This window comes from Aquarana catesbeiana, linkage group LG02 (assembly GCF_042186555.1).
Source record: "Aquarana catesbeiana isolate 2022-GZ linkage group LG02, ASM4218655v1, whole genome shotgun sequence".
Classification (NCBI taxonomy): Eukaryota; Metazoa; Chordata; class Amphibia; order Anura; family Ranidae; genus Aquarana; species Aquarana catesbeiana.
The window spans coordinates 198,263,228-198,287,910 of NC_133325.1; the positions used below are offsets into that span (position 1 = coordinate 198,263,228).

The 24,683-nt window shown below is 41.2% G+C and overlaps 1 protein-coding gene across 1 annotated transcript in view; it reads left to right on the forward strand.

Annotated features, from left to right (window-relative positions):
* The window catches only part of NUFIP1 (nuclear FMR1 interacting protein 1), a 69,843-nt gene that overhangs the window by 16,010 nt on the left and 29,150 nt on the right, over positions 1-24,683 (forward strand). The window contains exons 4-8 of the mRNA XM_073614168.1: positions 3,342-3,446; positions 5,006-5,068; positions 10,665-10,741; positions 12,532-12,624; positions 13,685-13,908. Coding sequence (XP_073470269.1) covers positions 3,342-3,446; positions 5,006-5,068; positions 10,665-10,741; positions 12,532-12,624; positions 13,685-13,908 — 562 coding nt within the window. The remainder of the gene's footprint in view (positions 1-3,341; positions 3,447-5,005; positions 5,069-10,664; positions 10,742-12,531; positions 12,625-13,684; positions 13,909-24,683) is intronic.

Genomic DNA, 24,683 nt, shown 5'->3' on the forward strand with positions numbered 1-24,683 from the left:
ACTGGGCCTGATGGTGACTACATTCGAGGCAGTCCCGTTCGCTCAGTTCCATACGAGACTCCTGCAAAGGGAGATCTTGTTAATATGGGACAAATGTTCAGAGTCTTTAGACAGTCAGATTTGGCAGAGTCAAGGAACCAAAGGGTCCCTGATCTGGTTGCTTTGTTCCCCGGCTCTTTGGCAGGGAAAATCCTTTCTCCCACTGTACTGGACGGTGGTCACCACCGATGCCAGTCTGTCCGGGTGGGGAGGAGTCCTGGGCCTGAGGTTCACTGGACGCTGGAGGAATCCAGGCTACCTATCAACCTCTTGGAACTCTGGGCGATCAGACTGTCTGTATCATTGGACGAATCGACTTCAGGGGCTCCCGATACGGATCTAGTCAGACAATGCCACAGCTGTGGCCTATGTCAACCACGAGGGAGGAACAAGGTGTGTGTTAGCTGGCCTGATAGTAGCCGGCATTCTACAGTGGGCAGAGCGTTTAGTCCCGGCCATCTCTGCCGTTCACATTCTCGGGGTGGACAACTGGCAGGCAGATTACCTCAGCTGTCAAGTATTGGACCAAGGGGAGTGGTCCCTCCATCAGGAGGTATTTCAACAGATCAGTCTACACTGGGGATCTCCAGAGTTAGATCCTATGGCATCCCGAATCAACAGGAAGGTGCAGAGGTTTGTGGCCAGGTCTTGGGACCCTCTGGTGAACGCCTCAGACACTCTGGTCGCTCTGTGGGGCCAGTATCGTCTGATCTACGCCTTTCCTCTCCGCTTCTGCCGCGGCTGTTGCGCAGGATCAAGGCCGAAGGAATTCCGGTCATTCTAGTGGCCCCAGACTGTCCTCGTCGGTCGCAGACGCCCCCTGGCGGCTGCCGTTCGGGGCCGATCTTCCATCCTGCTTTACCATTGCTGGCTTTAATGGCCTGGCTATTGAAAGCCAGGCGTTGTAGGATAGGGGCTTATCTGTGTCGGTGATTACGATGCTGCTCAAAGCTAGAAAGTCTACTTCCAGGAAGGTATATTATCAGACGTGGAAAGCGTACATTTCATGGTGTGAGTCAGTAGGGTTTCACCCACGTTCCTTTTCGGTGACTCGGATTTTGACTTTTCTTTAGAGGGGCGTTGAAAAGAATTTGTCCTTGAGTACTGTCAAGGGCCAGGTGTGGGCCATGGCGGTTTTCTTCCAACGCTCCCTGGCTTCACATTCCCTGGTGCGTACCTTCATTCAGGGAGTGCGACATGTGGTTCCACTGGTGCGATCTCCCTTACCACTGTGGGACTTGAATCTTGTACTTTCGGTTCTACAGAAGCCTCTGTTTGAAAATATTTGAGAAATTCCCATGCTCACGCTATCACAGAAGGTGGCCTTCTTGGTGGCTATTACTTCTGCTCACAGGGTGTCAGAGTTGGCAACGCTATCCTGTTGCATGCCCCACTTGGTGATTCATAGAGACAAGGTGGTGCTTCGTCCTTGTCCTTCTTTCCTTCCAAAGGTTGTCTCTGATTTCCATTTAAATGAAGACATTGCGTTGCCTTCTCTGTGTCCCAGGCCGCAACATCCTGGGGAATTTGCTTTGCACACCTTAGATGTGGTACGGGCTGCCAGGTGTATTTGGCGGCCATTGAGTCTTTTCGACAGACTCCCTGTTCGTTATCATGGACAGACCAAAGAAGGGGCTGTTTTCTGTTTGTTTCCTCGGTGACTATTTCTAGATGGATCAGGCAGACGGTGACTCAGGCCTAATTCTATCAAGGGTCGGGCTCTTCACTTCCCGGGGAAGGCGCATTCGACTCGGGCGCTGAGTGCTGGGCCTTCCGTCATCAGGCGTCGGTAACGCCACCTTGTCGCCGGTGCACACTTTCACAAAATTTTACAAGGTGGATGTACTGGCATCTGCTGATGCTTCTTTTGGCTGCAAGGTTCTGCAGGCTGCAGTCTAGGGGTTTTTTACCCTCGAAGGGTCTATCAATGAACGAATGAGAAAATAGGATTTTTGACTTACCGTAAAATCTGTTTCTCTGAGTTCATTCACAGACACAGCACCCGCCCCTCTATGGGGTTTTGATAATTCTGATACTGCTCTTTACATAATTGAAGGCCTATAGCAGAGAAGGGGGGTGTATATCACCTAGGACTGCCCATGGGCGTAGCCAAGTCTTTTTTTCTGCCTAGTGTCCTACTCCAGTAGGGGGCGATATAACCTATGGTTCTGAATAAAGAAGGCTGTGTCAATGAACTCAGAGAAATGGATTTTACGATAAGTCAAAAATCCTATTATTTATTTATTTATTTTTTTTCATCTAAATGCATTAAGGTGAAAAACCTATGACTTTTAGAACCACTTTAAGTTGTGTTGGACAACACCAGTGCCTTTACTAGGCTTGGGTTTTTGTGAAGTACCACTTATACTTTTTTAGTAAAAGGCTTTGCTGAAAAGCAGTGAAGGTAAGCAGGCACAGGAATATACCTCTCCATGCCTGAAGCAAGTGATGGAATTGCAGTATTGGATGATGATGCACCCCAATATGTCTTCACCTAGTATAAATTAATGAACTTGATAAACTTGTAGATGCAATGTTTTTGGTGAGTGTATACACTTTTTATTAAGCGGTCTTCACGTATAAGTTAAACTCTGCTATTTATAAAAAAAAAATGTGCTCTAAGGAGCTTCATGCCATAATGTGCTAGTATGCACAGCCTGTCAAATGATGCCCTCCAGCTGGTCCCGGGTGTTCCTATCTTTTCCTAGTCTTCCTTTGGGGTTCGCTTAATTTGGCTGCTTGAATCGTCGGGCCATGATGACTTCACTCCCGCGCATGTGCTTGGGAGTCGCTTCATCACAGCACAGCACTACCTGTCAGCAGTTTAAAAGAAAAACATTTAGTTTAATTGCACTTTAAGACACATTTGTCTTTTTAGGTTTGATTAGAGTGGAGAGGGATTAGAACACCTGTCATCAGTTTTTATTGCTGTCTGTACCTCTGGAAGATTCACTCTTTGTCTTATTTACCACTATCACCTTGAGTGAAAGGAAAGAAAATTGAGGGGAAATCTTCTATTTTGGTGACTCTGTTGATAACCAGGGATTCCTCGCTAGACGAATTTCCTCTCACATCCTGTTTTAGCTATGGGACAAGAAGTGAAGACAAATCTCCCCAATGAGACACAGATGGCAAAAAATAAAGAGTGTATAGCCTTTCCTTACTCTTCCCTTTTTTTTTTTTTTTTTTTTTTTCTTTAAAGTTTTCCCTTTAGTTAAGATTTGCATGCATGTTAGGTCATTTGACAATCCTTTTGTATGAAAAAGACTCAAATGTTTTGTGCTCTTGCTTTATACTTTTAGAGAAAACAGAAAAAAGAACCAGTTTACACACATTACTGTGATACATGTGACAGAGGCTTTTGCAATCAAGAGAAGTATGATGAACATATCTCGCAACATGTAAAGGTAAGATCAAACATGGTACATAGAATGTTACAATTTATGTACATAAAGTATAGTAGCCTGGCAGCTGTGGGAAAAGCCTCACTTCCATTCACACTACTGCTCTGTTTTAGCGTGCAGGCTGGTGTTTATTTTACTGGGTGTTAAGAGGTTCATGTGCCATTAACACTTTTCTAAAAAGTTTATTGGAAATGTACAAATTTACACTCCCAAGTTTTCATACAGCAGCACAAAATGCTACATGCCTGCTTTCTTTCGCCCTGAACATCAGGCCAGCACAGTGGTGTGAACAGGGCGCATTGAAAACTGTTTTTTCTTTGTGTCATTGCATATAGATTGCGTTGATTGCATGCATAAAAATGTCAGCCACTGTACATAGTGTCCTAGGCACTTATCCTACAACTTTTTTTGTTCGCTCCAGTGATAGTATTCTGCTTAGTACCTGGACATAAAATTGAACTCCAGGCAGATATTAAATGAAAGCTATTGTATTCAGTTCATTAAAATCAATAAATGTACATAAGTAAAGTTAAGGTTCTAGTTATAAAAATTATCTTTACTTAATATTCACACAATTTTGGAGTTATCGTCATAATGCTGTAAATGTGCTTACAGGGGCAGCACCTTCTCTCTCTACTGCTGCTCTCACTGTTCAAAGGCATGGGATAGGTTCCTTGAGAAAGCTGTAGTGTGCAACAGCACTGGAGTTCACGTCTAAATCCCAAAACTGGCTGAATAGAATTAAAGAATTTATTCTTCACAATATATTTATAATTTAAAAGCTGTCCAACTTTTTTTTTTTTGTTGCATAATCCAACGTTGGTTTACCTTGATCAATGTGTTTGCTTTATTTTGTATTCCTCGCTATTTATCCATTTTTTTTTTTTTTTTTTTTTTTTTTTTTAAGTCTTTTAATTGCCGGTTTTTAGCAATGTACATTCAATATAATACCACATCAAAATTTTGAGTTCTCTTACACATAAAGTGCAAACAGAAGATACCCAAGCTCATCCACACAAATGAAAAATACTTTCTAAGATTCGTTGCTCAGGCTGGGGGATCCCCACTCCCCTGTTCGCACATCCAAAGCAGAAATTAAGCTGGTAACTCCTTGGCAATATCCTTTATTTGGCTACATCATATACACAGGATCAATGCTGACATGTTTCGGATGAGTAAGGCTGTAATAGCCGAAATATGTCAGCATTGTATATATGATGTAGCCAAATAAAGGATATTGCCAAGGAGTTATCGAGTTGCCATCTTAATTTCTGCTTTGGCTCTTAAACATAGTCTTGGATTTTGCAGAGTTAAGTTACAGTGAGAACTCTGGACAGGACAGTAACTCAAAAGCACTGAAGCCACAGGATCAGTATGGCAGTCGGGCAACTAGCATTTGAAGCTGAGATCAGCAGTGGCACCCTACTGTTGGTGTTCATACAAGTTCTGTTTTTGAAAACTGACTTGAATCTAGGAGAATGTACAGAAATAGACAGATCACAATATACAGGTCTGCCATCCAAGTAACCATTTTCCTTGTACACTTTTCTTTGTGTCAGTAGTGCCGGGAAGCAGGCTGCAGTTTCAACGCACATGAGAAGCTGGTACAATTTCACTGGAAAAACGTAAGTCACAAATGTAATTGTCTTTTTAAGGGTGCAGTTCTGACATTTGACGTATCTGCTAGAGGAAACATGTTATCAGTGTTTGGTACAGTCTGAATATAATGACAGAGTATATGCTGATGATTTATTCTACATACCAGCCATGCAAGTTGAAATCTATCACCCAGAAAAGTATGCAATGTCTTCGCTTTTACAGACATTGTTTTAAAGGGCTTGGTTACATGTAAACAGAAACAAACTTTAAGGATGGCAGCTGGTGGCTAAATAGAAGTACTACATAGATGTAGCAAATATAGGTAATTTTTGTTCTTTTTTGTAAATTTTTTTTTTTGCACTCTGAAAAGTTACTTTCTTAAACTTCTTCCTTCCTGACCTATAGCAGATTGACAGCCGGGCTGTGGCTCTACCGCTCTGACTGAACGTCATATGACGTCCTTCAGTACGGGCCACTCGTGCGAGGGGCACGCAGTACGGCAAATGTTGGTGTGGCGTGTACTTTGGACACAGCGCATCACCGATCACGGTAAAGAGCCTATGACGTAGGCTCTTTAACGTGATCAGCTGTGTACAAACGCAATGTAAATAGGAAATGCCAGTTATTGGCATTCCTGTCCTCAACCTGACAGCCTGTGAGGAGAGGTGAGCCGTTAAGCGGCTTTCCTCAGTGGGGACATTTGCGCTGATAATCAGTACCCCCCTTATCAGTACAACCCTATCAGTGCCCATTAGTTCAGCCTATTTGTGCCAGTCACTGCAGACCCATCAGTGCACATCAGTGAAGGAGAAAAATTACTTATTTACCAAATTGTATAACAGAAACTAAGAATCTTCTTTTTCTTCTTTTTATTTTTTTTTTGTATGTTTAGCAAACAATTAAAAACCCAGTGGTGATTAAATTCCACCAAAATAAAGCTATCTGTCTCAAAAAAAATTATAAAAATTTCATGTAAGTACAGTGTTGCATGACCGCACAAATGTCATTCAAAGAGAGACCGTGCTGAAAGCGAAAATCTTCCTAGGCAAGAAGGGGTGAAAGTGCCCTGTATTGAAGTGTTTAAAAACACTTATCTAAAAAAATGATCTATGCAGGTAAGGGGTGCCTGTAGATAAAAACAAACCGTGCAGCTTTGTCTAAAGTTGGATAATGCCCTTGCTATAGCTGTAGGCCATTTATGTACCTCCTAAAGCCTGCCCAACTGCCTTATTGCTAGGATGATGCTAAGACATCACCAGCCGATACTGCCCACCCCCACCATCATAGAAGAGAGCGCTCAAAACCCTGGACATGTGTGGCCCACGTTCTCCGCCACAGCATCTCTGAGCTCAGTTATTGCCATGGGAGAGAGAGAGCACATGTGAAGGGTTAGATTTGGCTGGCAGTGTCTTAGCAACATAGCAATTCCTCAGCATTGATGAAAGTGGATGTAATAACACCCCCACCCCACATTGGTGGTCATGGCAGTGGAAGTTGACCCTCCTTCCGTCTTTAGTGATCACTTACAGGATTTATGATCCACATATGGACCCCGTTCCCAAGCTTGGTTCCCTTCTAGGTCTGGTACTCCAAGTCTGCAAAATTCTCATAGAAGTCTTTGTTGACATTAAGGTGCACCCCACTTTCCAAAGTGGTGGGACATTTGTTAACCTTTGCGGACAGTTGGCAGTTCTCAGACCCTTGGATGCAGGAGGTTGTATTGCAGGGCCACAAACTGGAGTTTCACATTCTGCACCCCCCTCAGTTTCGATCCAGGAATAAGGTAAGTGTTTAGAGGAGGACGGGGGCACAGGAAGTCCAAAAACATATACCTTTTTAATGTGGTTGTAAAGGCTGAAGGTTTTTCCAGCAATGTGCACGAGAGCCAAGGCTCTCCTGGGTCTCTTGCGCCTCATTGGCTGAGATGCAGTAACGGGAGCCATTGTCAAAGTCAGTGAGCCAATGGGGGGAGAGTGGGGGTTGGGTTTGAGCTGCAGCTCCATATCTAAATGGAAACACAGAGCTTCGGCTTGGGTGCCCCCACAGCAAGCTGCTGTGGGGACAGGAGGGAGGGGCCAGGAGCGCTGGTGAGGGACCCGAGAAGAGGAGGGTCTGGGCTGCTCTGTGCAAAACTGGTGCACAGAGCAGGTAAGTATAACATGTTTGTTATTTTTAAACAAAAAACACAAGACCTTACTATCACTTTACTTTCAGTAAATAATTTTTTTTTTTTTTTTTTTTATTGAAAAAATTAAAGTTAGACCGATATAAATCGCAGTATTCTTTAAAACAGCCAGAACTCTGGCACAGGTTTTCCAAATAAAGTGAATGATATACACAACCCTATAACTAGTCATCAATAGAGCACAATAAACATTGAAAAGTTAAATAGCAGTGTGTAAATGGGACAAGGCATCATTAAGAGTTGCTACACAGCTCATATGGAGGATAGTAGAGAGAAACAATACACTGTTCTAGAGCAACATAAGAAGAGTGTCATGAGTTCTATTTGCGACCAGTCAAAAGGGAAAACCAGGGGGAGAGGTCTCACATAGGAGGAGTCTCAGAAAGGACAGAGGCATAAAATACAGAGCACAAAGGGGAATGGGAAAAAGAGAAATAAAGATAGAAACCCTGAGAGAATGAAAAGTGAAGCTCCCAGGGGGAAGCCAAACTTGTTCAGACCTCCTACAGCCTCACCTGAACATAGTCAGCCCAGGGGCTCCACATAGCCTCAAATTGCTTAGTGGTGTCATTAATCACATTGGCAATTTGTTCATTTAAACAATAATTCAATAATCCAGAGCACATAAATAGGTGATGGGTGGTATGTCCTAGTAGATACGACACCTCATCCCTGTTGAAGAATATTCTAATGAGGAAAAGGGGGGGATGGGATTATTGCGGTGCCACCAATAAAGTAGAACAGTTTTATTATAAAAATATCTTTTTTATTTTAATCATATCAAAAAAGCTAAAAAATGTACATTAGACATACATATATAGAAAATTTCAAAGACAAAAGAGCGCAAATACAATTCAAAATAATGACCATCACCAATGATGTTAGAGGGTGATCGCTGGTCACTTGTTCCCAACTAGTTTCGCCAAAACATTGGCTTCATCAGGGAATGTACAGATTAACACAAGGAGTAAAAACACTGAAACAAGAAAAAAGGAGTATATCATTAGATTGGGTCCACATAATCTAGTATCGTTGAGGCGAACTGTCATATCGCAAAGCGGTCAAAATACTGTCCAACCCATGTCCCTGGCCTCCCAGTCCCCACACCCAGAACATACCATGCAGGAATTCCAGGATACGGGGAGGACACCACCAGAGCACTGAGAATGGTGGTCACACTCAGCCCTGTATTTGGCTACAGGGGAATCAAAAGGCGCCCAAGGAAATGAAAAATAGCATATAAATATTCAGATATTCATTAATTAATAAAGGGAACTAAGCCTCAATTACATACCCTGATTATATGCAAAAAAGAGCACCCACTGGTGCACAGAGGAAATTCACGGCACAGTGATTGGGTGCAAGAATCACAAGATTTATGTATAGCCAAAAGAACTAGAAAAATAACAAAATAGTGGTATTAGTGAGATGACCTAGATTTTATATAAATTATTATTTATTATTATTTATTATTTAGATAACTTAATGGCGGATACTTATAATAGATTTGGGGAGCTTATTAGATACTTAATATACTAAAGGTGCTTACCAAAAAGGTGCATATAGCTGAAAACAAAAGTGCACACTAAACATGAGGTTCCGCCAATGTATAGGCTAAGCATTGGAACCTCCCCGACATATCCTTCAGATAGCACCGGCTGGATTAAGTGATCTAAAAATCCAATACAAGTGGAAATGCTGTCAGCATGGGGACCAGCCAACATAGCCACATATAACAGCGATAGTGAAGATAAGAAAGCTTAGGCGCAAAATGAGAGAGAAGGAGGTATAAAGTTATTACCTTTAACAAGTATCGCCTGGCCCCCACACTTATCCCACAGCAGGTAAGTAGAGATTACTGAGATGTGGCTGCCTTTTAAAACCCCCACCTGATCAGCATAACACAAGTCAGCCAATCAGGAGCGGACGAAAAGCGGACAGTGCGCATGCTTTCTTATCTTCACTATCGCTGTTATATGTGGCTATGTTGGCTGGTCCCCATGCTGACAGCATTTCCACTTGTATTGGATTTGTAGATCACTTAATCCAGCCGGTGCTATCTGAAGGATATGTCGGGGAGGTTCCAATGCTTAGCCTATACATTGGCGGAACCTCATGTTTAGTGTGCACTTTTGTTTCCAGCTATATGCACCTTTTAGTATATTAAGTATCTAATAAGCTCCTCAAATCTATTATAAGTATCCACCATCAAGTTATCTAATTTATATAAAATCTAGGTCATCTCACTAATACCATTATTTTGTTATTTTTCTAGTTCTTTTGGCTATACATAAATCTTGTGATTCTTGCACCCAATCACTGTGCCGTGAATTTCCTCTGTGCACCAGTGGGTGCTCTTTTTTGCATATAATCAGGGTATGTAATTGAGGCTTAGTTCCCTTTATTAATTAATGAATATCTGAATATTTATATGCTAATTTTCATTTCCTTAGGCGCCTTTTGATTCCCCTGTAGCCAAATACAGGGCTGAGTGTGACCACCATTCTCAGTGCTCTGGTGGTGTCCTCCCCATATCCTGGAATTCCTGCATGGTATGTTCTGGGTGTGGAGACTGGGAGGCCGGGGACATGGGTTGGACAGTATTTTGACCGCTTTGCGATATGACAGTTCGCCTCAACGATACTAGATTATGTGGACCCAATCTAATGATATACCCCTTTTTTCTTGTTTCAGTGTTTTTACTCCTTGTGTTAATCTGTACATTTCCCTGATGAAGCCAATGTTTTGGCGAAACTAGTTGGGAACAAGTGACCAGCGATCACCCTCTAACATCATTGGTGACGGTCATTATTTTGAATTGTATTTGCGCTCTTTTGTCTTGGAAATTTTCTATATATGTATGTCTAATGTACATTTTTTAGGTTTTTTGATATGATTAAAATAAAAAAGATATTTTTATAATAAAACTGTTCTACTTTATTGGTGGCACCGTAATAATCCCATCCCCCCCCCTTCTCCTCATTAGAATAATCCAGAGCACCTTTTGCCTATATAGCGAGATATACACAGAGGTCTTCTTCCAGGAACGGGCTATAGTAAGTTTTGCTGCCAAAAGAATTGAAATTTAAAAAAAAAAAAAATGAATCGCCGTTTATAGTGGGGAAGATGCTCAACTTGTTTAACAAGGCAATGCGAGGTTGTTGGAGAACCGGAATCTCCAAAATGTTCCAGAAACCCCACAACTTCGGACACTCCCGCCATATTTGATACATGGTGACTAACGAGTGGCATCCTCAAAAGCACGGGGCTTTAATATAACTTTACTGCAGGGAATGCATTAAGGTAAAAAACGTTTTAGCTTTAGAAGCACTTTAATCAACCTTACCAAATTGTTCTTTTTGAGTTATTGCTTATAACCATTTCATGATTCAATGCAGAGATGTTAATTTCATGAGCTTCCAAAATCTGTTTTCTAGATGCATGGACCTGGAGCAAAGCGAATTAAGCTTGACACAGCAGAAGAGATCGCCAAGTGGAGAGAAGAGAGAAGAAAGTAGGTTAACATATGTAGTACTTTTGTAACCTAGCGACTTACTTCTGAAAACTCAAGCAAAAAAGTGTTTAGAATATGCCCCTTATCAGCCTTTTATACCATCTTTTATTTTCCCAAATGACTTTTGATTACTATTGACTATTTTACTGCTAGTATAATCCCCCCTCTGTCAACAAGGATTCCCCTTGCAAGTTTGTTTTTACGTTTTATAGACTTATGATTCCTACCTGCTAAAGACCAGTGTTATTGGCTTAAAGTGTTTGTAAAGGTTAGTGTGTTATTTATTTATTTCAAATAATAAAACATGGTATACTTGCCTCCTCTGTGCAGGGGGTTTTGCATAGAGTGGCCCCGATCCTCCTCTTCTGGGGTCCCCCAGTGATGCTCCTGGCTCCTCCCCACATCGAGTGCCCCCTCGGAGACCTGCATTTCAAGGGGACACTTGTGCTGGTGCACTCCCGAGTCCTGCTGCTGCGTCCATTGACAGACGGCAGGACTCGGTCCCGCCCCCCCCACCTCCCGTCTCGCTGGATTTGATTGACAGCAGCGGGAGACAATGGCAGCTGCTGCTATCAATCTATCCAGTGAGGACCTGAGACAGTGGCTGGAGCTGCTGGGCTTGTTCTCGTCACTGGAAAGATCGGGTCAGGTAAATAAAAGGGGGGTTCTGGGGGGCTGCTGCACTACAGAAGGTTTTTCACCTTAATGCATAGAATGCATTAAGGTGAAAAACCTTGCGGGTTTACAACCCCTTTAAGCCAGGTAACCAAAGCATGTAGAGGAATTACTATGAGGACATACAAACTCCACAGTGTCCCTGTTGGCACTTGAAACCTAGGATTTGCAAGGCAAAGTGCTATCTGGTTAACCACTGATAAGAACAGAGGTTTGGATACTGTGTAAAATGGTTTGATTACAATGGAAAATTCCAATTATATACAGTTGTGCTCGTAAGTTTACATACCCTGGCAGAATTTGATTTCTTGGCCATTTTTCAGAGAATACGAAAGATAACATATTATTATGATTTTAAAAAAAAGTAAACACAGTTTTGATAATAAATGGCTGCAGCCAAACACTAACCATGAGTGAAAGGAAAAGTTTTTGTGTCATCATTCATTTCCTCTGAAAAATGGCCAAGAAATCATAAATTCTGCCAGGGTATATAAACTTATGAGCACAACTGTGTTCTCTCTCTCTCTCTCTCTCTCTCTCTCTCTCTCTCTCTCTCTCTCTCTCTCTCTCTCTCTCTCTCTCTCTCTCTCTCTCTCTCTCTCTCTCTCTCTCTCTCCCTCTCTCCCTCTCTCCCTCTCTCCCTCTCTCCCTCTCTCCCTCTCTCCCTCTCTCCCTCTCTCCCTCTCTCCCTCTCTCCCTCTCTCCCTCTCTCCCTCTCTCCCTCTCTCCCTCTCTCTCCCTCTCCCTCTCCATTATTTTCCTGTAATAAAGTCCTTTCACCGATTACACCATCTGTAGCAGGATCTGTGAATGGAGGAGAGTCTGATCGGTCATTGGATTGTCTCCCCCATTCACAGATCATGTTAGAGGCAGTGTAATCTGTGAGAACTTTTCTCAGTGGTGGAGAAGGCAGGAGGGGGAAATAGTTTTGTTTGTGTCATTTAAAAAGTGGTTTCATTTTCTTTTAAGTCAACAGTATTGACATTGAAACACAGCAGACTTTTTTGAAACCGTAACTTGTATTAACATTTTGTTTTTTTTTTTATTGCGTCTGTTTTCTCCACCAAAGCCAAATCCTACAGTCATTAGCATAACTGAGTTTTGTTCAACTGCAGAAACTACCCGACATTGCAGAACATTGCACGAAAACATCAGCTCCAGAGGGAAAAAGAAGAGCGAGGAGAGGTGCTGAAGACGGCTGAGTTTGGGTTGGTATTAAATTAGATAGCAGCTGCAGTGATTGCTACAATTCTTTTATCTGATGGGAGTGAGGGCATGAAGTAGCGAGATAAAGAAAAAATGGCTTGTTGTATATTCCTTGCTCCCATAACGATAACATATCTTTTACTGATACTGCCAGGACATGTTTTATCCTACCGTATTTCTTATTGCCATTTCATTTAAATGTTGCCTCAGTGTTTCAATTTTTTTGGACTGACATATAGTGTAGAAAGATGTAATTCCATTTATTTCTGATAATACACTTCCTTATTGATTTGGAGTTCTTGTGGACCCATTTGCATTTATGTAATTTTGGCGTACCCCTATGTACTATTACATTAATTGGAAAAGCGCCTTCTATGCATTTTGGTACATTGCAAAAAATGATTGCTTCTGCTTTTCCATGAACTAAGGTGTGCTGTCAAAATGAATGGGCGGCCTTAATGCACGTTTAATACCTTGCGTTTGAGACTGTCGCCCTGCCAGTGTATGTGCAGAGTGAAACCTCCAACAGCCCCCCTTTTTAATCACCTCATCTGGTCTCCCACACAGCCTTTTGCTCCCCCCCCCAACTACCGATGCTCAATTTGCTCTCCATGCAAAGAACCTTCCGTGCCCATTGCTGCCAAATGACTGCAGACTGTGCCCATGTAAACAATGTAATGTTTACATGGGTAGTGTAACCCATGTGAACCGTGCCATGCACCACAATCAGCACTTCAGCACTGCTGTCTTGCCAGTTGCCACTGCACACTAGCCTCTGCATTCTAACACATCGTCTGATGTGAATGTACCCGAAGAAGTGAAGTGACCCTGTAAGATTGTGGGTTTTTTTGTCTATCAGGTCTCCTGGTTTGCTTGACTTAGAAATATGTAAAAAAAAAAAAACTCTGTAGGTTCTGTTCATGATTATGGGATGGACTAAAAAAAAAAAACACTCTTACTGTATATGTATACAAATTTTATAACTATAGGAAAAAAACAAAACAAAAATAACGACCCAAAATTCCTTTTTTGTTTTTTTTGTGTTTTTTTTTTTTTTTTAAGAAAAATGAAGGGAATGAGGACTGATCAAACGGGCTGCTCTAAAAATAAGCGATCTTGGAAACACAAAAAGCAAAAAAGAGGCCGAAAAATGTGTAGGGGAAATGAGAGACAAAAGGCTGAGTGGGTGGAAACTAAAAATGAAGATGTCTCTGAGAAGAAAGTAAACAGTCACAGTAGTGCGAACACTGTGAACCCTCTGGATATGCTGGTAGGCAGTGGCCCAGGTAAGGTACCCTGTTTGTATTTCTATAAAATAGAAAATTATGAGTGGTAGAACGTGTACAACTAGTGTAGTGTACTGTCAGCCCTGGTTCTCACCAATGTGATTTGTCAGTTCAAAATTGCATGACAAGTTGCACCCCATTTTCAGCAATGGAACCGTTCAAATCGTTGCGACTCAAGTCACAGTGACTTTGAAAAAGTTTGCTTGTCCCCCTCAGATCTACAGCAACTGCACTTGCAGTGCACTTGTAGTGCACAGTGGATTTGCCTTTAGTAAATAAAACCCCCTGTTCTCAGGGCTGAAGGTGTTCCTTAACCACTTGCCGACCGCCGCACGCTGATGCACGTCCAAAGTTTGCCGGCGGATATCGTTGTTATGGCAGCAGCTAGCTGCCATAACCCCGGTATCCCCGTTTTCGTGCGGCGGTCGGCTTTCGGATAAAAGTGGTCTCTGCGGCGCATTCGCCGCGAGATCACTTTTATCGGTGACGGGAGAGGGGGCCTCCTCCTCCTGCCGCGATCCGGTGCCCTCTGCCGCTTACCGAAGCCGTTGGTAGCGGTGGAGGCGATCGTGCCTGCTGTGCCTGGAGACGAGTGAGGCTAAGATGGCACCCACTCGATTCCATGACACTGCGGGGGCGGAAGCGACGTCAAAACGTCACTTCCGCCCATACGTCTTAAAGGCACATTTTTTCAATGTCATTTTTTTAAATTACTTTTTTTTTTTTTTTAAATTGCATTTTAGTGTAAATATCAGATCGGAGGTCTTTTTGACCCCAGATCTCATATTTAGGAGGTCCTGTCATGCTTTTTTCTATTACAAGGGATGTTTACATTCCTTGTAATAGGAATAAAAGTGACACAATTTTTTTTTTTAAACAGTGTAAAAATAAATAAAATCATGTAAAATAAATAATAAAAATCAAAAAATTAAAAAAAAAAAAAAACCCTTTCCCAACGAGCTTGCGTGCAGAAGCAAACGCATGCGTGAGTAGCGCCCGCATATGAAAACGGTGGTCAAACCACACGTGAGGTATCGACACAATCGTTAGAGCGAGAGCAATAATTCTAGCCCTAGACCTCCTCTGTAATGCAAAACATGCAACCTGTAGAATTTTTTTAAATGTCGCCTATGGAGATTTTTGAGGGTAAAAGTTTGACGCCATTCCATGAGCGGGCGCAATTTTTGAAGCGTGACCTATTGGGTATCAATTTACTCGGCGTAACATTTTCTTTCACAATATACAAAAAAAATTGGGCTAACTTTACTGTTATTTTTTTTTTTATTCAAAAAAGTTTATTTTTTCCCAAAAAAAAGCGCGCTTGTAAGACCTCTGCGCAAATACGGTGTGAAAAAAAGTATTGCAATGACCGCCATTTTATTCTCTAGGGTGTTAGAAGAAAAACCATATATAATGTTTGGGGGTTCTAAGTAATTTTCTAGCAAAAAAACCTGTTTTAAACATGTAAACACCTAAATTTCAAAACGAGGCTGGTCCTTAAGTGGTTAATTCTGTTTTAATATACAAGCTAATGTGTTACTGCTTTACACGTTTTGTTTATTACTAGAACAATGAAATGGAATAATCTGCCCTTTGTAATGGCAAATATACTTTTTTTTACTAGTTGTGTTCCTTTTGTACCTGTTTTTAAAACACACATTTAAAATGAAAGCAGTATAAAATCCAAAAGCAAACATTTCTTATATTGCAACTTACCTGTTCTTAGTTATGATAGCTACGATAGATTTCTTTTTAGGTTTTTTTGCTTTTATTTTCATTATACATAGTTACATAATTAGTCTGGTTGCAAAAAGACAAGTCCATCTAGTTCAACCAATGAAAGGAACAAATTAACCTGCCTGTAAGTCTGTTTTTCAGCAGACCAGTCCGTCCTGCAGATGTAGCAGTTAGATGAGTGAGGCGAACCATTTACCACTGATGGGGGTTCCTACAATGATGAGATTTTATTTACTTATGTAAAGCTTTTATCCCAAAAAGAAAAAAGTGTTGCTGTAAGGCCTCGTTTAGCCTTGCTTTGCTGTCTGAGGCGCAATCTGCATTTTGATTGCTCTTCAGACAACACTAGACAGGCGGTGAGGAGGCGTTTGTATAACTTTCACACCTCCCTGTTTTCACCCCCTAATTTCAAGACAAATTACTTGAATGGCACCATTCACTTGCTTGAGCTCGGCAGGTGGTACCGCCCATCAAGTGCCACAGGGATTATAATCCCCGCCAAGGCCTTACGGCTTAAAAAATGTAAGCTGGAATTTGGCTTCCATTTGTTTATCATGTCTAAATCTGCTGATACATCTAACACTCTCCTACCCCCAGACTGACAATGCTGCTTTCCAAAGCGGTGTCTGTTGCTCCTTCATCCAGAGTGTACGCACTCTAATTCAAGAGGTGTGTTACTGGTCAGATCACCAGGTGAAAAAAACATAAGAAAGAATACGAACGCAGCCACCACATCTAGTGAATGTTAAGCTGCAATATATTACAGGTTTTGGGTTTAATACTGAGTGAATCCTCTGCAGTTGGTTGGTTTGTTAACCAAGTACATCCCCAATTCCAAAAAAAGTTGGAACGCTGTGTAAAATCTACATAAAAACAGAATACAGTGATTTGCAAATCTTAAACCCATATTTTATTCACAATAGAAAACATATCAAATGTTTAAACCTGAGAAAATGTACCATTTTAAGAAAAAAAAAAAAAAAAAAAAGTAATTTTGAAATTGGCAGAAACATGTCTCCAAAAAGTTGGGAAAAGGCCATGTTTATCACAATGTAGCATCCCCCTTCTTTGAACAACACTGTAAACATCTGGAGTTTTGAGAGGAGAATGTTGTCCAATTTTTACCACATATAGGATTCTAACTGCTCAACAGTCCTGGGTCGTCTTTGTTGTATTTTTCGTTTTAAGATGTGCCAAGTATTTTCAATTGGTGAAAGGTCTGGATTGCAGGCAGGCCAGTTAAGCACCCGGGCTCTTCTACCACAAAGCCATGCTCTTGTCATAGATGCAGTATGCGGTTTAGCATTGGCCTGAAATATGCAGGGCCTTCCCTGAAAAATACATTCAGGTTGATTTATTAAAGTCAAATGCACTGCAAGTACATTTGCTCCAGAGCTTAGTAAATGAAGTAAAGCTTCACTTTTCAAAGAATACTCAATCACATGCAAGGAAAATAAAGAAAACAAAAACCGCATTTTTGCTTGTACATGATTGGATGATAGAAATCGGCATAGCTTTCCCATATTTCAGAGCTGCCCCCCCCCCCCCCCCACCCCCCAGATCTAGAGCAATTGCATTTGCAGTGCACAGTATTTTTGCCTCTAGTAAATCAACCTCGTGTGCATGGGAGCAAATGCTGCTCCAAAACCTGGATATATCTATCGGTGTAGATGGTACCGTATTTGCCAGCGTATAGGACGACCCCCAAAACGACCCCGTAAAAGACTACCCACCCCCTTCCGAGGCAACGCCTTTTAAAAAAAATCAGACTTAACATCAAATGTAATTTTAACCACTTAAGCCCCGGGCCATTTTGCTGACCAAAGACTAGAGCACTTTTTGCGAATCGACACTGCGTCGCTTTAACTGACAATTGCGCAGTCGTTCGACGTGGCTCCCAAACAAAATTGACGTCCTTTTTTTTCCCACAAATAGAGCTTTCTTTTGGTGGTATTTGATCACCTCTGCGTTTTTTTGGTTTATAGCGCAAAAAATAAAAAGAACGTCAATTTTGAAAAAAACGCATTATTTTTTACTTTTTGCTATAATAAATATACCCAAAAAATATGTATATAAAAAAAACATTTTTTTCCTCAGTTTAGGCCGATGCGTATTCTTCTACACATTTTTGGTAAAAAAAATCGCAATAAGCGTTTATTGATTGGTTTGCGCAAAAGTTATAGTTTCTACAAAATAGGGGATAGTTTTATGACATTTTTATTTTTTTTTTTTTTTTTTTTTTTTTTACTGGTAATGGCGGTGATCAGCGATTTCTATCGTGACTGCGACATTATGGAGGACACATCGGACAATTTTGACACATTTTAGGGACCATTGGCATTAATACAGCGATCAATGCTAAAAAATGGCATTGATTACTGTAAAAATGTCACTTGCAGTGAAGGGGTTAACCTCTAGGTGGCGCTGTAGGGGTTAAGTGTGTCCTAGGGAGTGTTTCTAACTGGGGGCTGTGTGTGACACTACACTGAACGCCACTTCCGATCAGAGAGCTGTGATCAGTTACAGTGTCACTAGGCAGAACGGGGAGATGTTTGTTTACATTAGCATCTCCCTGTTCTTCCTCACTGTGAGACGATAGCGGGTATCCCCATGGGACCCACGATCACGGTCACGGAGCTCCCGGCGCGCACGCGCCCGCAAGCCGCCTCTTAAAGGGCAACATACAGGTACCTTAATCTGCCTGTACGTGCCCTTCTGCCGCAGTATATCTGCGTGAGGCGGTCGGGAAACGGTCAATTAAAGTGGTTATGACCTACTGGTCCTTAAAATCCTTCAAAATGCTCATGTTCACCCTCTGACATCATAAGTTCATCAATCATTTGGTCATCTTCTAGTATTTGTCACTTATTTATTTACTAGTTCATATCAGCGCTTTAGTACACTTTTTACTTTATAAGTTCATCAATGACATCTTGTGTTACATTTGTAAGATAGTCATCATATGGATCTAATTCCGAAACAGATGGTGTGGCTTCAGCTTTGTCTTTCCCTTCATCTTGCCACAAGTAGTCGTCCTCCATACCATCCAATGAATTTGATATGCCACACTTCTTGAAAGACTTGATTACTTTTTCTGCATCAATATCATTCCAGGCTTTTATGACAAAGTTGCTCAAAACATCCAACTGTGGAGCACGCATGTTTCCTCCTTTTGTGAATGACTTTTCGCCGCTAACCAACCACTCATTCCACTGTTCTCGAATGCGATCTTTAAATGGCTTGTTTAGGCACACATCCAGTGGCTGTACCAACAGTGTCAATCCTGCAGGAATAACCGCCACATCTGTGTTTATTCTTGTCAGCCTTTCCTCTGTGCTGGCAGTTAAATGAGCCCTGAACATAGCCCACACCAGTAGGCTACGTTCTCGCCGAATTCCACCTTGTCACCTACCCCATACATTTTTAAGCCATAGCTTTACCCCTTCTTCATCCATCCAGCCTTTTTCATTCACATGTACAAAACTCCAACAGGGAACTTGATTTTCGGCATTGGTTTTTCTTTAAAAATAATCATTGGTCTTAGTTTGACGCCATCAGCTGTACATGCTAGTACCTCTGTAAAACTGGACTTCTCATTTCCTGTTTTAATTAACACGGTTTTTGCACCTTTTTGAATTGACCATTTTTATTTCCAACAATATCAAAATTCATAGGAGTTTCATCCATATTTCTGATGTGACATAGCCATGTTTCTTGCGCTGTTGTATTACATATCAATGGAAATTATTTACTTTGCCGTCGAGATCTGCAAGTAATTTTTGTGCAGTTTTGGTCTTTTGCCTCAGTACCAGATCATGCCTTTCCAAGAACCTACTACACCAGGATATAGTGGCCTCAAATCCTTTGCTGTGATCTGGGTTAGATTTGTCCCACTGAAGTGCAAAAATTTGTATGTTTCGTGACGATGCTCATGCACCATGTCTTCTACATGCTTTTCGAGTTCTGGCCAATGTGGGGTGCCTCTTCTTAATGCACACTTCCCCTTGGCATACTCTTTAATGCATCTTCCTTTTCTTTCCAGTCTCGGACCATCTTTTCTGTTACTCCATATTGTCTTGCAGCAGCGCAGTTATTATGTTCCTTAGCAAAGTTTACAACTTTGAGCTTGAAACTGGCTTCATGTTTCCTTCTTCTTGCTGGAGCCATGATGGGGTCCTGTCTATCAGCCATTTCACACTAATCTGAAATCTGTCAGGTATTGTAATGTGTTGGGTATTACCACTGTATTATCACTGTTATGAAATAAAAAAGGAAACTGGTGAACTACAAGTCCCAGCGATCCCACAATTGGTAGACAGCAACAAGAGCCAGCCACATTGGCCAGTGAATCCTCTCCTCCAATGCACCAGAAATCCTATTATTATATTAAGGGGAGATCTGGAGCTGGATGTGCAGTAATACTGCATGTACAGTAGTGACAGGTACACTGCTGAGCCAATCACGGCGAGCAATGTATTCTGTTAGTGATTACAAAGCTTGCTTGGATTGGCAGAGGCTGTGACATCATCAGCCCGCGCCTCTCTGACTCACTGTATGTAGCCTACTTGGATTGGCAGAGGTTGTTACTCCAATCCAAGCAGGCTCTGTATTCATTAATAGAATACATTGCTTGACGGGATTGGTTCAGCAGTGTAAACTGTATGTATACAGTATTACCACACATTCAGCGAGCATCCGGCGGGCTGACATCCAGTGTATAAGACGACCCCCCGCTTTTTTAGCTTTTTTTTTTTTTTTTTTTTTTTTAAGTGTAAAAGGTCATCTTATACGCCGGAAAATATGGTACCTTTCCAGCTATGCAAGCTGTCCATTTCATACACACTAATGCACCTCTGTACCATCAGAGATGCAGGATCATGAACTGGGTGCTGATAACAAGCCGAAAGATCCCTCTCCTCTTTAGTGCAGAGGATATGGCTCCCATTGTTGCCAAAAAAAGAATATCAAATTTTGATTAATCTGACCACAGAACAGTTTTCCACTTTGCAGCAGACCATTTTAATTGAGCTTTGGTCCAGAGAAGATGGCAGCGTTTCTGGATCATGTTTAAATATGGCTTCATCATTGCATGATAAAGCTTTACCTTGCAATTTTGTGTTCAGTCTTTTTATTAGTTTTATAAACAGTTTATACAAATGCATTCATATACCTCACTTTATAAATGGTATCCTGTGTTCCTGTCAAAGGGCAATAATTCCTTATGTCCGTTTTTCTATCTTCCCTTTCTCCTTATTTCCTCATTTATTTTTTCCTATTCCAATCATCCCACAACATTAACACTAAATCAGATAATTAAATCAAAAAAGGGGGAAAAAAAAAGCAACTCCCAACATCTCCATGGGGTGGTACGTTCCCTTTCATAAGTATTGTATCAGGTTTGTCGAGAACCGAAACTCTTCCCATTGTTACCATATTTTTGGCATTTGATTTCTTGCATTCTCTCTCTCCTTAACTGTTCCTCCATATGCTGTATTTCGTTCATTTCACAAGCCAATTCCATTATTGTAGGACTTTCTGTTTTTCGCCATCTTCGGGATATTATTGTCCTGGCAGCTGTTATATGGTGAATAGTATCTGTCCTTAGGGCCAGTTCACACCATAGAAATGCAGTCTGGGTGCGTTCCAGATGCTTTTCTGCATGTGCGTTTTTGGTGCGTTCCAGATGCAGTCCAGTGCATCCCCCCCCTCAACACTTCAACCCTGGAAGATTTGGCTCCTGAATGACTAGGCCATTTTTTGCGATTTGGCACTGCGTCAATTTAACTGACAATTGTGCGGTTGTGCTTCACTGCACCCAAACAAAATTGACGTCCTTTTTTTTTTTTTCCGCACAAATAGAGCTTTCTTTTGGTGGTATTTGATCACCTCTGTGGTTTTTATTGTTTGCGCTATGAATAAAGAAAGAGTGACAATTTTGAAAAAAATGCAATATTTTGTACTTTTTGCTATAATATCCCCTTTTTTAAGAAAAAAAAAAAGCAAATTTTTTTTCTCAGTTTAGGCCGATATCTATTCTACATATTTTTGGTAAAAAAAAAAAAAATCGCAATAAGCATATATTGATTGGTTTGCGCAAAAGTTATAGCATCTATAAAATAGGGGATACATTTTTTTTTATAGCATTTTTCCTTTTTTTTTTTTTTTTTTTTTTTTTGTGACTGCGACATTATGACGGACACATCGGACAATTTTGACACATTTTTGGGACCATTGGCATTTATACAGTGATCAGTGCTAGCATCGATACCCCCGCTGTGCAGCGGGCACGCGCCTGCTATCCTGATCCCGCGAGCCGACGTATAGCTACGACGGATCGTGACGACCTGCCGTAGTAAAATGACGGCTGGTCGGCAAGCGGTTAAGGACATGTGTGTTCCAGTGCGTTTTTGGTGCATTTAGGTATGTTCCAGTGCAGGATAAATGCAGCATGTTCTACTTCTTTTTTACTGGAGCTGCAAGCACTGGTGTGAACTATGCCCTTGGAAACCATATAACCTTCTTTCCGTGTGTTTTTGATGCAGAAAAAAAATGCACTGCACTGCATGTGGTGTGAAGTGGCCCTTATAGATTTCATTGACCCTGGTATTATGTATAGTATCACTATGTTAACAGTTGGTCGTATCTCGATTCCTGACACCGTCCATTATATTTCAAATATCTTATACTAGAAATCCCTCACCATATGGCACTCATACCAGATATTTGTCTTTGTTCCTCTAACCTTAAGACATCTCCAACAGATCTCTGTATTGTCTTTTTATTTATTTTATTTAGGTCCACTGGACTCCAGTGCCACCTCATCATGATTTTATAGTTTCTTTATGTTTAATCACTACCGATTAATTTATGTATTAGTGAAAATGCCTTTTCCCATTCTATCAATGGAATCGGATACTCTATTTCATTTTCCCATTTTCTCATACATACTAATTTATTGAGGGGTCCAGAGGTAAGTAAAAGTTTTTATATACGATGAACAATTTATGGGTTAGTCTTGGTTCCTCTACTAACAGTTGTTCAAAACTAGTTAGTGGTCTATCAGTCAAGAATGGTTGTATCTTTGATTCGATATATGCACTTAATTGATAATACTGCACCCATTTGTTTTTATATTCAGACCCCATGTCTAGCAATCGCGAAAGTTTGCCTTCTGGGATCTGAACTATCCTCGTGTTCTCTGACCTGTTTCATTTAATAAAATTTGTAGCTACCAATGCTGGTGGAAATTCAGGATTGGAGAACGGGGTCATTGGCCCAATCATTGTGGAGATTCCTCCCTTTTTTTCAATACTGTATCCCATATTTTTAAAGTTGATGATACAAAGATCATTAATTCCTTTTTCTCAGGCTGAAGCTAAGGTTTAATCCATGGGAGGGATTTAAGTTGTAGGCCTATATCTTCCTCTATGGTTACCCATTGCTTTGAACAATATATCATTTAGTGACAACTCCATGGACTCAACATGCCTATCAGCAAATAGCTTGGGGTGTCTACTTTCCAAAAAGGGGTCATTTAGGGGGGTTTTGAACTGTCCTGGCATTTTATGCACAACATTTAGAAGCTTATGTCCCACATCACCCACTCTTCTAACCACTTGAAGACAAAGCCCTTTCTGACACTTTTTGTTTACATGAAAATTTTTTTTTGTTTTTGCAAGAAAATTACTTTGAATCCCCAAACCTATATTTTTTAAAGCAAAGGCCCTACAGATTAAAATGGTGGGTGTTGCAATTTTTTTTTCACACAGTATTTGCTCAGCGATTTTTCAAATGCAATTTTTTTAGAAAAAACACACTTCTTTTCATTTTATGCACTAAAAAACACTATATTGCCCAAATGTTTGACGAAATAAAAAAGATGACCTTATGCCGAGTACATGGATACCAAACACGACATGCTTTAAAATTGCGCACAAACGTGCAGTGGCGACAAACTACATACATTTTTAAAAGCCTTTACAAAGGAGGTCTACTGCGAAAATTACTGCCCTCGATCTGACCTTGGTGATACCTCACATGCATGGTGAAATTGCGGTTTACATATGACACCAAACCGTTGCTTCCGTTCGCCTTTGCGTGTGAGCACGGGGGGACAGGGGTGCTTTTTAATTATTTATTTTCCTTTTTAAACTGTTCCTTTTCATTTTTTTTTCTCTCAGGGAATGTTAATATCCCCTATGATAGCAATAGGTAGTGACAGGTACTCCAATTTAAAAAAAAAAAAAAAAAAAGTCTATTAGACCCTAGATTTCTCTGCCCTTAAAGCATCTGACCACACCAAGATCGGTGTGATTAAAATGCTTTGCCAATTTCCCAATGGCGCTGTTTATATCCGGCGAAACCTAAGTCATGAAATGCTTGTAGCTTCCGGTTTCTTATGCCATAGAGATGATTGGAGCCGTTCTGGTCTCTGATCAGCTCTATGGTCAGCTGAATGAACCACCGGCTGCATTCTCGGGTTCCCTATTGGGACAGGAGAGCCAGAGAAAACCATGGAAGACGATGGGGGGGGGGGGGGGACGCTCCCTCCCACTGCTTATAAAAGCAGTCTAGAGGCTAATTGGCAGCTAGGATTGCTTTTATATGAAAGCTGACCGCTGGCTGAAAAGAATGATACCAAGATGATACCTAAACCTGCAGGCATCATTCTGGTATAACCACTCAAAGTCCAGCAACATACCAGTATGTTGCTGGCCCTTGTTGGGCATACATTGTAATGTGTGTGGTTTTTTTTTTTTTTTTTTTTTTTTTTTTTTTCATGCAGCTTGTGGGCTGAACGAAAAAAAGAGATTGATCGGTGGGTATGCCCACCATTAGAATACCTCCCTTCATCCACCCATTTCTAATGATGGGCATACATCCACCATTTTGTTTTTTTTTTTTTTTTTTTTTTTTAACTGTGGTGAAATCACCTCTGACAGCGCTGGAGTCACGGCTATATGTATCGTGGAAGCAAACGCTGTTGCTGTCAAGATAAATGAATCCGTGCTGCAGCTGAATGGCGTACCTGCTAAGCA